The sequence below is a fragment of the Acipenser ruthenus genome, chromosome 10, assembly GCF_902713425.1.
Source record: "Acipenser ruthenus chromosome 10, fAciRut3.2 maternal haplotype, whole genome shotgun sequence".
Lineage (NCBI taxonomy): Eukaryota > Metazoa > Chordata > Actinopteri > Acipenseriformes > Acipenseridae > Acipenser > Acipenser ruthenus.
The window spans coordinates 34321623-34336835 of record NC_081198.1 but is presented as its reverse complement, the minus strand read 5'-3'; the positions used below and the strand labels follow the sequence as shown (position 1 = coordinate 34336835).

At 37.9% G+C, this 15213-nt stretch overlaps 1 protein-coding gene across 8 annotated transcripts in view; it reads right to left on the bottom strand.

Moving 5' to 3' along the window:
- Positions 1-15213, bottom strand: part of LOC117412271 (striated muscle-specific serine/threonine-protein kinase-like) — a 118319-nt gene that overhangs the window by 50128 nt on the left and 52978 nt on the right. For 6 of the 8 annotated variants that reach the window (XM_034020514.3, XM_059032065.1, XM_034020486.3 and 3 more), the window contains 5 exons: positions 14174-14317; positions 13114-13296; positions 5053-5258; positions 4438-4526; positions 3610-3785 (listed from right to left, as the gene is read on the bottom strand). In XM_034020514.3, the coding sequence (XP_033876405.2) occupies positions 3610-3785; positions 4438-4526; positions 5053-5258; positions 13114-13296; positions 14174-14317 (798 nt within the window). Of the gene's footprint in view, positions 1-3; positions 246-3609; positions 3786-4437; positions 4527-5052; positions 5259-7619; positions 7735-13113; positions 13297-14173; positions 14318-15213 lie in introns of those variants that run through there. The other 2 variants (XM_059032068.1, XM_059032067.1) reach the window with 2 other exon arrangements.

The window sequence follows — 15213 nt, the reverse complement described above, 5'->3', positions numbered from 1 at the left end:
AGAGAGAAATATTTCATTGTGGTAACTGTGCAAAGCAGGCAATAGTCTATTGAAAACAGGTCTACATGTAAACGGTTGATAATGTGAGGAATGTTAAAGTCATGGTGGCTATAAAGCGTCCTGGAGTTTAACCAAATTATTGTGTTGGAAATGAAAAAATCCCATAACAGATAATTATCCAGTTTGTTGAAATCAGAAAGAAAAGCAAACAAAGTCTTCTGGAACAAGACAGGACTCTCAAAAGACTGTCCAAGAAAAAAGTGTAAGTAGAAAGACAAGAGTAAGAGAGACAGACGGATAGAGCTGCCGTGCTGGGGGGGGGGGGGGGGGGCACTGCAAATTCATGCTGTCTACATTATCTTACTCCCCCTGTATACAAAAAACAGAAAAATGTAGTCAGCAAGCACAGGGTTATAGTGCAGCACACAAAGGCACACAGGCATGCACAATGGGAGATTGAGGCTGAATTGTAAATTCCTTCCAAATACACCTGGGAACACCAAAAAATTGCAAATCTGCAATACTAGAGCACAGTTGAAACATTCCCATTTTACAGTGGCATTGATTTAGTCACATGCCAAAGCTGTGGGGTGTTCTTTCTTGTTCTTTCTAGAATACTCCTTTGCTCAGAGCATTGGGAGGTTTTCAGTTTATGCAATTTTACTGGGAAGGATATAAACCATATCAGATATGAAAAGTTACGATGAGAACAATGGTGATGATAATTGATGATAATGGCTTTAAAAGGGTCTTGGATATATGCTTTAAAAGTTTAAATACTGTGTTCTTTTGTCAACCCACTCAAGGTAATAGGTCTACAGGCTGAGCTAGAAGTCAAAACTAAACTTGAATGCTATGTTTCCATCTGTCACTTGGAGTGAATCTAAAGTGATTTGAAGCCCCAGTTAGAATTGCGGCGAACTGGCAGTCTCCCTATGAAAAACCCAGGGCACTGCTGAAAGTGCATGTGGAATGAAAACGTTACTGTACGTACACCAAGTGATGGTAAATTGGTCATAAGCAGCCTTGGGAAAATAAGGTAGGCTGGAACACTCAATCAAGGTAACATTGAATGTGTTAATGACTTGCTGGATTGATTAGAACATCTGTACTTGCCTTCATAATGGTGGTGGAACTGAACACACACTATGACAGATTATTATATCAAAGCGTTCCCCAAAACACTGAAAACACCCCCCACTGGCAATTAACAAATCTAATAAGGTGTAAACAGTAGTTCCCCTGTTGTTTTCTATTTTTTTGGTATCTCGACTATTTATAGGAGGTTGTGTAGTCCAGTGGTTAAAGAAAAGGGCTTATAACCAAGAGGTCCCCGGTTCAAATCCCACCTCAGCCACTGACTCATTGTGTGGCCCTGAGCAAGTCACTTAACCTCCTTGTGCTCCGTCTTTTGGGTGAGACGTAATTGTAAGTGACTCTGCAGCTGATGCATAGTTCACACACCCTAGTCTCTGTAAGTCACCTTGGATAAAGGTGTCTGCTAAATAAACAAATAATAATAATAATTATTATAGTGACCCAATGTGCATCCATATGCAAATGACGCAATAGGGTGAGCATTAAATTTTAATATGGAAGTCCGGTCGTATCTGATATTTTTAGTAAATACAGCATACACATTCATACACACATACAGCGCACATGAAAAACATGCACAAGCCAATATAAAATTTTTTGGCTGCCGCCAAGCTTAGCTTTAAGGTTCAAGACATGTGTCTAGCATGTGTACGAATACAAAAGTGACACCCGACGACAGCTGCAGGGGAGGGCTCAACACAGTTCCCCAAGCAAAATATACAGTGCAGGGTCAGTCATATGAAGGATCACAATAATTCCTAGAAACTGGTTTTGAAATAAATGACCTCAGCATATGTTTAGGTTCAGGCTGCTTCCAAACAAGGTCTGTAGGTGACCTGCTAATTCCAGTGCAACACATTTACAGTGATACCTGTGTGCTGGGCAGTTTCTATAAATAATAATATCAAAGCCACCAGCTTTGCTTGATATGAGTGGCTACAAACTTAACACAGCTTGCTGTACTGAAATGGTCTATTGACCAGAAATGGAGACACTTATGGAGTACATTAAGGTTAGAGGATTTAATCATCTGCGTAGATATATGTAGAGCCAGTATTTGTTCTACAGTATAGGGCAGGTGGGTTCAACATGATGACTAAAAACCTTAGCCCTATAAGCCTTGTCCTGAATCAACTCTTTACAAATTATTCTGAGTGAAAAAGGGTAAGAAAATGGTAAACTAGAGATTAAGGACATAACTTGCATCATCATTTAATTTTATGAAACACAACAGACCATACATTCTATATATAATGTACTCAAGGCTAACACAAAATATGCATTTATTAGTAACATACTGTGACAGGGCGAAAGCCCTAAATGTAAATAGTGTGTATGTGTATGTGTGTGTGTGTGGTATATATAGAAGGTTAACAGGGAGGGGGTTAAAATCCCCCCCCTGCCATAATACATGTGAGAATAATTGAATGATTAATGGTTCATTAGGCTCCAGCCACATGGTATTTAAGCCACGTGCCTCTGCTTGTTTGTTCCCGTGTTTTGTTTGTGTCTATTAAATTTGCACAGACATGCTTTAACTGCAGTTTGTAGTTTGTAGTCTCATTCTTGATGCTATCCCATTACACATACACGCTGAGTCTCATTCTTGACGCTATCCCGTCAAACATACATATCCTGCCACGGCTGTGAATGCAGAATTCAAACACTATTATGAACGTATGTACCTGTACAAATATATCTGTGATGTACTGATGGACAGACAAATAGACTTCTCCTTATATCCCCAGATACATATACTGTACTCTCAATAACTTGTCGTAAAGAATGAGGTAATCCTGTTTCAGAATAATAGCATTATCAGTTCTCTATATATTCAGCTTTGTCTAAATGTCATAAAGCGCAGTAACGGTATGTAATGATTTCATTCCATGGTATTTTCAGTATATCTGGCATCACATTGTACTGGAGTTTAAAAGCAAGAGCAAAAACAAAGGTACATTTTCTTCTGGGAATATCACAACAACCTAATACAGTGCACCCTCTACTTCGCTATCTAATTTAGTGAAGGGCCCTACCTACTGTATACCTATTTAATGCCTATTTTTGCAATGTCAAATATATTGGACATGGGCAGCAAAGGGTTAAACTGTAAAGTATAGTACATGACAATTAACTGTCAACGTGGCCTAACGAGGGAGCAATATATCAGCAGGAAACAATTTAGGTGGCGGAAGGAGCCGTTAAACTTTTGTTCCAGGTACTTCCTTGCTAGTTCTCATAAAACAATTTTATCCCTCTTTGATAATTTGCTTTAAAATAGGACCCTGAAATGTTAAAATGAGATAGAAAAATAAAAGTAATGGTGAGTTTACAGAGGTGTAATGACGGAGAGTTGCAAATGGTGATACATGTGGGACTGAGGCTTGCCAACAAAACATGAAATACATATTGATATAATAAAAGAAAAGACTGAGGTTACACTGAATAGAATGGATGGAGGACCCTTTTATAACCAAGGAGATGTATTTCAAACAATGGGAATGTCCTTACCTTTGAGCTCCAGTTTTCCCTCACATTGCTTCGTTCCATATTCGTTAATTGCTTTGCAGGTATAAACTCCAGCGTCTGACTTCTCGGCTGCAGTGATTTTCAGCTCAAAAAAGCCGCCCTCTGCTTCAGTCACACAGTGACGACTGTCAGTCTTTATTGTCTGTCTGTTCTTAAGCCTGGAGGCAGATAAATTCTGGTGTAGACATTATTTTGGCCCCCTATATTGTTCTGAACCCCACCTTACCTTATATGCAGAGCTCCCTTGTTATAAAGCTGCCTTTTATGCTGTGGAATTTGTTATAAAGCAGTATGGCCCCCTAAACAGCAAGGTCTCAACTACAGTATGGCTCCTTATATACATAATTGAGAGTCCACAACTTTGAGATTACAGGGGCACTTCAATGGCTTCTAATTCTAAAAAATAAATTTAAAAAACACAATAAAAATACAGTGAAATATAATATAGCATAAGGGCTAGGGGGCATGTCTCACAGTTGTACCATGTCTCCTCACCCCCCCAATGCTACACTCATCTTTAATTTCCAAATAAACATGGGGCCCTATTTTGAAGCAAGTACAAAGGCAAAGAGAGCAATAAAATACATTTTTTGTTCACAATCAATTATTTTATCTCTTATTTGAAATTGACTCAGGAGTACTATATGACAAGCCATCCCTAGCCGGTTTGCCTAACAGGTCAGCAGAAGCTCTCTATGGGTCCCCTGCCAAGATCTGTGCTCAAACAGGATCTAAACCAAAGCTTCCCATCGCATGCAGAGCCTCTGTGATCGACATCAGAAACGTCAGAAAAACTGAAGGAAGCCCTACCAGTAAATCATGGGCTTGGGCTCTCCTTGAATTCGAACTGACAGGCTGACATCCTGACCTTCTATAACTGTCTGGTCACTCAGGGATACCTATCAAAAGCAACAAACACATGTTAGTTCAATAAATATCTATATCCAGGATTGTACTCTCTAAGGCCTTCTAGTACCTGCTTAGAGGCCCTGCTGCCTAGTTTCCTTATAAGTAGGGTTTCCTAGTTTCAGTCTATATTTCTGAGGTACTGGAGCATTCACTTTTTAAAGTAATGCATTTATTTTGAGCCAATTTGGGTTCTTTGTTGAAAGAACATTAAAAACCTATTAATTGTGCAACAAGTTGGCGGTAAAGGCGAAGGAATGTGAAAACAATACACAGTTAATTCAGTTTATTAAATGTACTGCACATTATATGTAATAGTATCTAAAAATCCTCAACAAATAGAAGGACCCCTTGCTTAACAATATCGACTGTATATATAAAACTGTGAATGGTAATAAAGCTGTGTCTGGGTAATATTGCTGCACTTGTGGGACACATTGCTCATTAAAAAATTGCATATTCTTCTATTAGGGGCAGCAATATATTTATTGGGCAAGAGGTCTGGGTGGGGTAACTCACCTCAAAAGAGGGCGGCTCCTTGAAGCGTGTTTCAATGATGCTCTTGGGCTCTGGGGCGTCTGGTATCCTCATGGTGTCAGGCTCCCGGAGCGATGGAACTCCAAACTCAGCTTCCTCCAGCGGGCTGAGGTACTCCTCGTCGGAAGTGATGGGGCTGCTGAAGTCCAGGGGGACACTCAGGGTGGTCCGCTGCTCCTGGGAAGGATCTGATGGACAAAGTGAGACGTTAAGTAAGGGGGCGTCCAACCTAGGTGCTGCAGGCCAAACATTCACCCAAATGGTTCTTGATTTGCCACGGAAGCTGTTCAAAATAATTGACTTGCTTTCGATTTGCAGTAATGTTAATGTCCGCAACATAATATAGGGCTACATTTGGAAAGCTACTTACTCTAAATCATCATTAGCATGATTTTTGTCTGAAAAATAAATAAATAAATGTACAATTCTAAAAGGAGTAAGAAACAACTTCAGAATACTCAAGCACCGAAATAAAATAGTTGAGATGCTTATTTACGATTTGGTGTATTTTACGTAAAATACATGGGGCTAATGACATTTTGGAGTAAATAGCATTGAGAATCTAGAAAAGGGTCATCAGATCTCACTAGCAGTTTACAGCAGACTCTCATTAGTCAATTCAAACATTCTGATCTGGTCTGTAATCCAAACCTTGCTTTCATGATGACGTGTATGCTTGAAGCAGCTGTAGAAACCAAACTTAAATATCGTAATTCTATGAGAAGTGTTTAAGGCATTTACACCTGTATCTTTCATTCAAAGAAAGATGTTTCTATTTTATGATGCATGTGAGCCTATTTAGTGGTACCATATATAGATCAGACTCCATTGTGATTAGAACTGTATAAATATATATGCAGGTTATTCAATATGGGAAATACACATACTCTGGTCTACCAAATTGTTTTAAAACCTGTGCTGGCTTGTGGTACTGAGACAGTAGGTCATTTGAGTCCCATTTTACAGACTCACTACAAAAAAGGTGTTTGTTTTATCCAGATGGTGTTTAATACAAGTGTACTGTAGTTTAAATTACTGTTTATAGCAAGACACAGAGCCAAGGGAATGATTAATTACAATCAACAGAGGGACAACACTCTTGGCTGAGCAGAAGCAAATGAAACACAAATTAGCTTTTACAGCTGACAGGAAATTACTAGGAACAATTTTGCTTTTTACTATAGAAAATAAAATCCCAAAATTGGCACAATCAATGGTTACAAGCTCTACTCTTATAATAAATAAATAAATAAATAAATAAATAAATAAATAAATAATAATAATAATAATAAAACATTTTAATTGCACTGTATAGCTAAGATTTTAGTAGGGACTTCCTTATTTATTCTAGCATTTATTTACCACGGTTATACTGAAAGAAACTTGGATATGCACAGTGCTAGACAAAGTAGTTGCTCTCTATGTACTGTAGGAGATGCTTCCAGTTTCCTTTTGCTTCAGTTACACTTGCTCTTGCTGGAATAATAAAGGCATACAAGGCAAGTTAATTGTTCCAAGGTCAGCATGTTGTCTTTGCAGGAGACGACTAACATGTGAGAGCACTACAGCTACTTTTACACTGATGTTTGTTAATGCAACATTCTGTAAATTAGGGACGTGTAGCACACCCTATAGGTCGCAGTGGACAATGGAGTGTGCATTGTGTTGTCACTACTGATTAAAGTGCTTTGAGAGTAATATGTTTTCTCCACCATTGCGGGCTACTTGTGGCTTTCTAACCCCTGTAGAAATGCTTGCCTTCATTTACCTATTTTTGTGCAGCATTGCATAATCATTTATTTATATGTATATATATGTATGTGTGTGTGTGTGTGTGTAAAAAAATAAAATCCTTGATCTGTCTCACTTGCCAGATGCAGGCTAGAGCTCTCTCTCTAACTTGAAGGTAAAACATGTTATTTATGTTCTACTTATGTACATATAAATAATAACATATTTATATAATCAATTTTTATAAGAATAATAAAAAATGAGGGTCTATTATTAAGGAGAAGAATTAAACCCCATTAGAGCAATTGCTACATCACATTGTCCCTTGATAAAATATGATCCCTTATTTCCCTTATTAGCTCAGAACATCTTTGGTACTATTCCTATAACACAGCTGTCAAAACATTAGCAGAACTCAATTTGCATCCATTAAAATGTGGCTAACTCACAGTATCTAGCAGTATCCCAAATCAAAATAGCTTAGTTTGCCCAGAGCAAACTGAAATCTTGCAGTATTCCCTGTTTAAAATCCAGTAAAAAAAACTTAATTAAAAAAAGCTTGTCCAAGCAAAAATCCAGCAGTATGTCTGTTTAAAACTCAGCAAGGATCTTTTGATAAAGCCGCAACCTAAATATAAATGAAAAAAGCCTGAGGTAGGTTTACATTTGCTCAGCTTTTTCCAGTTTCTTATCTGTCTTGGATACTGAACAACTGCAGTGTTTGTGCTTTCCAGTGCCTACAACCAACCGCATATCTTGGCTTTCAAACTAAAGCAACATGCTGGCAGTAAAGAATTCTATTGGACCATAAAACTCACTCAGTACTTGCCGCTCAGAACCACAGGAAAGGCCGGTACCAATAGCAGGCTGATTTCATGAGGGGAATCACAGCAGCACTTGTGTTTACTTGTCTGTTTTCATACCAGTATCCCTCAGAGCTCCTGCTAAGTGACTACAGTCCCACATCTCCCTCTCCCTCATTCTCCAACTCTTGTGAAGGACATGCAGACATTTTCTGTTCTAGACTATTTTTAAACAAGTAACTGTGTCTACAACAATGCACTCCATTCCTTCTTTGTTCTTTGTTCTCTCTCTCTCTCTCTCTCTCTCTCTCAACTCCTTTATTGCTCTTCTCTCCCTCCCACTTATGAATTCTCTGTTTTAAATGGTGCAGTCTCTAAGATTTCAAATATATTGTCCAGCACTGTTTTCCTATAATTGTGCAGTCTTAAAGAGATACTGTACATGTATCATTAGCGGTTTTTATTTCAGGGTTTAAAAGTTTTCTATCATCCATAACTACAAAACACTCTAATGTAGGATACAGTGCCGAGAAAGTTTGTGAACCCCTTAAGATTTTCACATATTTCACATATTTCAAACCTAAAATGTTATCAGATCTTAATCTAAGTCCTAATAATAGATAAAGATAACCTGATTAAACAAATGACACAAACACATGATACTTTTTCAATATTTACTTATCCACCAATGATTCAACATTCAATATCCATGTGTTGAAGCAGTTCTCTACAGAACTGCTTCAACTCGGTGACATTTGAGGGCTTCCTTGCATGGACAGCTCGCTTCAGGTCCTGCCACAACATTTCGATGGGGTTTAGGTCCAGACTCTGACTAGGCCATTCTTAAACGTGGAATTTCTTCTTCTGCAGCCATTCTTTTGTAGATCTGCTTGTATGTTTAGGATCATTGTCTTGCTGCATGACCCACTTTCGGTTCAGCTTCAGCTCACAGACGGATTGCCTAACATTCTCCTCTAGAATCTTCTGATACAATGCAGAATTCATGGTTGTGTCAATGATGGCAAGCCGTCCAGGTCCTGAGGCAGCAAAGCAGCCCCAAACCATCACACTCCCACCACCATGCTTGACGGTTGGGATGAGGTTCTTGTGTTTGAAGACAGCATTTGTTTTTTGACAAACATAACGTTTCTCATTGAGGCCAAAAAGTTCTACATTGTTCCAGAAGTCTTGTGGATCGTCTATGTGCTCTTTGGCGAACTTCACACAGCCAGCAATGTTCTTTTTAGAGAGCAGTGGTTTCCTCCTGGCTATCCTTCCATGAACACCATTCTTGTTCAGTCTTTTTCTGATAGTTGAGTCATGAACACTCACATTAGCCAAGGCGAGAGTGGCCTGCAGCTCCTTGGATGTTATTCTGGGGTTCTTTGTGACTTCCTTGATGATTTTCCGGTTTGTTCTTGGAGAGATTTTGGTAGGACGACCGCTCCTGGGTAGAGTGACTGTGGTCTTGAACTTTCTCCATTTGTCTGATAGTGGATTGGTGGAGCCCCAAATCCTTAGAAATGGTTTTGTAACCCTTTCTAGACTGATGAGCATCAATAACAGTTTTTCTGAGGTCCTCTGAGATTTCTTTTGATTGTGGCATGACGTGTTTCCACACACCTGTATGGTGAAGACCAAACTCGCAAAGTTTCTGATCTTTATATAGGGTGGGGCCTCCCAAACTCACCCCTGAAGATCTACCTAATTATTTGAACACCTGATTCTAATTATCCCCTTAATTGAGCTGATAAAACCAGGGATTCATTTACTATTTCACATACCCTGAATCTTAATTACTCGTTGTTTGACTAATTCATACATCATTTTGTTTCAAAAGACATGGAATTGGTTAATATAAATCCTATTGGATATTTAAGAAAAGACTGGTTTTGATTCAATGCTGCTCTCATGGTAAAACTATAGAATTTCCATAATTATCATTGGGGTTCACAAACTTTCTCGGCACTGTATGTAGTAATACTAAAATAAACATTTTGACTAGAAGTTGATCTGCAGAATAGAATAAAGCCATGCTGGTCCATATATGAGAAGTACAACAAAGGTTTTCTTTTCGTAGGAGTCTGATCTGACCTATAAGAGGAACTTTCTTTACCTTTAGTTTAAAGTCTCACCTGAAGACACCTTTTTTGTGAATGATTTTATAAACTGTACAAATTCTCCAGATCCAATGAAAAGGCTTCACCTTGTACTTAAAGATACTGAAAAAGTATGAAGTATTGAAGTATTTTATATCTACAATGTCTTGAAATAATAACTCCACTCAACACAACAGACATGGTAACTGGCCCCAGTCTTGGCTAGCCCTCATTATAATTTCTGCAGGACTTATTCACATGTACTGTAAGATAATGAAACCATTTAGTTGATTATAGTAGGGTTGTTATTTTGCAAAGGTACAGTTACAGTGCATTATGTATAATTCCCCATTTCTACTTATACCACTATTTGTCATGCTTATACTATTAAAAAATTCTGAAAAGGCTCCTCAGAGCTGATTAGTACACAATGACATGCTTATATGCTTCCCAGAGAAAATCTGTGAGTCTATAATTATGTACTATTTACTGTTTCTGTGTTTAGCATAAAAAAATACTGTCAAAACAAACATTGCCGTTCTGTAAAACAATTTTGCCTATATTGGTTTGGTTTACATGCACGTGAAAATCGACTCTACAGTCCTGACTGTGTGACATTGTCACACGAATATATATCGTGAAACAGCAAAAGGACGTCCTTTTGGTAGTGTGACTTTAAGGGCAGGGTCAATCGCTTTCTCACGATAAAAACAGCTATAAAAACCCATGTAAACCGGAGCAGGAATCGTGCTTGTGGCTCACGAGATTTCAGCAGTCAAGATCCCATTCTTCTGACTTTATCTGACTTAATCTCCAGCAGAAAGGCCGTACAAAACCACCCCCCGTAGCAGGCATGGATAGTTAAATATTCCCTCCCCTAAATGACTATGAATGAGTAATCTGCATTGGTACGGGCGATTTTCTTTCCTTAATCAGAACTGCATAGCAACGGATTTCCTGAAAAGTACGGCAAACACGTTGTGAGGAAAACTGTCATGACTTGTGCATGTAAACGCCGCCATTGTGGGTCTGGAAATGAAAAGTGGTTTGTTTATTCAACCTGGCTATTGTAAAAGTTAAAAACACAGATGACAATGTTTCAATTGTAATAGTTTAAACATTTTCTTTGTTTTATTTAGAAGCATACAATTACAAGTTGTTACTACCTAAACACACATTAACAAAATGTAGAAATTAGAAAGAAAAAAATAACACCAAAATGACAAAAAAATAAAACACTGAAAAATAGGAACCCTGCATTACAGTATTTAAATGTTTCAGAACCAGAACAGGCAATAATGTAGTATTGCAATGGCAGGTCATAAAAACGAATACACTATCGTACATGAAAAACAAATATAAGGTCTGACTGCCCAGACATGGATCATCTCCCACTCAGATATAAAACAGACTCTAATAATTACAGAGAACAAAGGCTGCTATAAATATACTGAGCCTCCAGTGCCCTTATAAGGTAAAGCATCTCTTTCTCTCAGGCTGTGTCCACAAGTATAAAATCACAAGGAATATTCGAGAAGCTTTCAGAATACTTATACTACTTTCGTTCTTTGTTGTTTAGAGATTTCTCGAATCTAAACACAGAACCCCAAAAATCCAGTTATACCCCCTTAAGCAATTAAAATACTTTCCTAAAATGAAAGAACAAAATTATCCCTCTTCAATATTAACCACTGACCCAGTGATGACACATTCCTTATGGTGTTCTAACACTTTACTATTTAAGAACACCCCTGCAATACCTTTATATTACTCTGGAGAAATGCAAGTTGAACCATTAGCAAACTTCATTACCAGCAATGGTTACTGATACTGTATACTGATACTGTAGCCCACAGGTACAGTGGTGCTGCACTGGATTACCACCATTTATTGGTTAAAGCCATCAGAATATCAAAATAGGAAATGTTACCACTTCCATTCAAACAATGCATTATACATTATAGCTGCCTGTAACTGGGGGAGATCTGTGCTGGCTATCGGGCGCATGTGGGATCCTGCAAGGTTGGGGGGGTGGGGGGTAGGAAGCTCTGTTTGGATCCACCTGTCAATCATGGCACCCCACGAAAGTAGTGAGGAATAGGAGAATATATATATATGTCTTTATTTTTATATAGCACCATCACAAAGCGCCTTACAGAGGTAGGCTGGGAACTGCATTATATGCAGAATCACTTACAATAGGACATTGGTAGTAGCCCTGAATAACTCAATAAACTGAGGAAGTGGAGGCCATCAACAGCTCAATTCTATCGAGCGTCAGCACTGTACAGCTACATGCAAATGTCTACACACGCTTTTGTCAAATTTGGGCAAGCAGTTCTAAACATATACAGCCTTCAAGCAACAAATCAACAGTCATTAACTCAATTACAATTACTTGTGCTATGGAAGCCATAAGACACACTAAGGTGGTGTTGTGAATGTTTGTTGCATTGCTAGGTGTTTTGACAACCACAAGGCAAAGCCGAGTGCCAGAATCCCTTTAAATGTGGTAATTTAATAACTGCGCACACCTTGAAGTTTTACAAAGAAAAAACTGAATTGCCTGAGAAACTAATAGTTTAATAATGAGGTAAAAGAGACCCAATCAGTGCGCTGTTATCTAATATTATTAGTTAGAATCAAAGACATCTGTTCACCATTTTATAATGAGTTTCATTGCAACTGGATGAGAGTTTGAGATATTGTTAAAATGACAGAAAGCACACACATATACCATAACCCCATCTAGGACTGTCATCCAAGAATGGATAATAAAGCCCATGATAGCTAATCAAAATTGCTGGTACAGCTCATTTAGTTTAATTAAAATGTTTATAGAGTCTGTGGGAGATTAAATCAGACTAGGATATATTTAATTGCTTGCATTATTAACGTGTTTGAGTGTTCAGATAATCGTATTTTATTCCAAGTCATTATTTTACCTTAATTTTACTGCAGTCCTGATAATTCTTACAAGTTAAAGCCTTTTTTTTGTTCTTGTTATTCCCAAGTTAGTAAATTATGAAAGATTGAACAGAGTAATATACATTTATTAATTGTGAACAATAAATAGCTTTTTGTCCCATACTGAAAAGCAGCTCAATCTGTTGAAAATAAGACATCCACAAAAAAGTCTCCTAGTCAAATAATTCCAAAATAACTGTTAAGCCCCACGTTCTAAAAAAAAAAACAACCTAAAATCACAGAAAATGGATAGATTATATATATATATATATGTAGTCTCGTAGAAGATGTCCCTATGTTTGGTCATAACAGATCTGATCCTAAAACCAAACTCCTCGATCCTATTTGAATGTCACCCTTTCTTCATTCATGCTGGCACACACCTAGCTGTCTTTACTTTCCTACTTCTGGCTGGGCACCAATCCTTTGACACGCTCACCCACCTGATTTAACTGTCAAAGTGGCGCTGCAGGAAGTCTTGCCCACTTCGTTGACAGCGCTAACGCAGTACTGTCCAGCATCGCCAGCTTTCACCCACTTTATCAGCAGGGTGTGCCTCTCTCCTTCCACTTTAACCAGATGGTTAGGGCTGCTCCTTACAGGGATGTTGCCATGTTTCCAAGTTACTGGGGGGAAAAAAACCCAACAGCACTACATTTAAATGTGTTCTGTTTCTTGGTAAGAAATCAGGATGAGTGGTGGTGGGTTTGAGATGATCAGTGGTTAAGTGAACTGCATCACATAAAGTTGTGGGTTGTGGGAAATTTAACCCAGGCTTTTCTCAGATGCCTGTTTTTTTTATTTTTCCCAGTTATGAATGGGTATGGCACAGTACTAGGCCGGTCATCAAACATTTCAAACAATGGGTTTGCTTGACCACCATAACTTGCAAGTGATCTGTACATTCACATAAACAGTAAATGTGTTTATTTTTTTAAGACCTATATTGGACCCAGCCCATATGTAAAAGTCATCGTCTGTTTTGAAACTCCTGCATGTTCATCAGCAAAAAAATTATAATTACAACCAAGAACTTTGATAACCTTGTGAAGACATCCTAATAGGATACCCAAAATAGGAAGGAGAGGCTAGAGACTGGTAGTTATTCCATTTTTATTCAATTTTTATTGTTTTACAGTTAAAATTTAAACCTATTAATTTTAGCGAAACTCATGCAAAATATTATAAAAAATTGCGCCTCAGTGTTTTGGTGACTCAATCCTGAATCACTTGTGTATCACTTGTGAATTTATAACATCAGCAGCACCTCAGTACAAAACAGTAACCTTGTAATTCACTGCAGCCCATTTATTGTTATACACAGTATATAATATTTTGATAAACACTAAAACTGAGCCAATAGGGGGAAAAAGTCATAAGCAATGCTGGGTCATTAGGTCATAACGTATCTGAGTCATCCTAGAAGTTTCCATATGAATTATTATAGAGTAAATGAACAGTTGCGTGGAAAAGGAAAGTGAGAAGCACACAGGAGTAACTTGCCTTCTGGCAGAGGATTGCCAGTGATGATACATTTGAGCAGCACCTCTGTGCCAGCCTGTGCAACTATGTCCTGTAGAGGAACCTCAAACACGGGGGACTCCAATGGGTCTTCTCCAGCTGACATGTATGAATCATCCGAGGACTCTGCCGAAAAATACAAAGAAATTCCAGTTATAGAGTGCATTTTACATTGAAATGATCTGCTATCCACAGTATAATTAAGGCCCTGTGTAAATCATGATTTCACAGACTGTGCGGAAATAGTGAAATTAGCCCAATAGCGCAAATTTTTCAATATTCTTAAATACAAATAAATGTCATAATTATTATTTGTATTTCATTCTTCAGACTGAGTGTAGCAAATAGTGGAGCGATTCCTTCATCAGCCCAGCTGAGACGTGAATACTTAGTTGCCGAATATCAAAAGCAGGAAATTATGGAATTGTTAAAACAGTCTGGTTGCTTGTCAGTGGTCACTGACGAGTCGACTGATGCCCAAGATCAGTATGGGTTCCATATTGTATTTGTTTTGCAAGGCCTAAATGGTGAACATGCATCTGATGTAGAACTTAAAGCTGTCCTTGCAGATACACTTTACCAACATGCTGTTAGTTTCACAAGCTATTGTCATTTTGATGATGTCAGTGCATTTATCTCTCTATTTTGGTTTAAAAAAAAAATCTGTACACAATTTATAAAATAGTTCCGTGCACATTCCATGAAATGAGATACTAAAAAATGGGATTTTCACAAGGCCTTAATTATTTGCTATTTACCAAGTAAATAAGAGGTATCATGATTAGCTTTCACTTGTAGGACATATACTCATACATTACCATGTAGCCAACAGACTTCATATTTTCAATGTAATGAAAACAGGAAAAAAAACTAACAGTAACCCTCACTTTTGACCTGTTACCTAATATGGCTGCAATATAGTGATCATGTGACATCATCTTGGTGAAATTTCAGCACTGTCAAAGCCTCATATCTAAGAGACCATTTGAGATTATGACGTCATGTTTTCATGGTTATGTAAA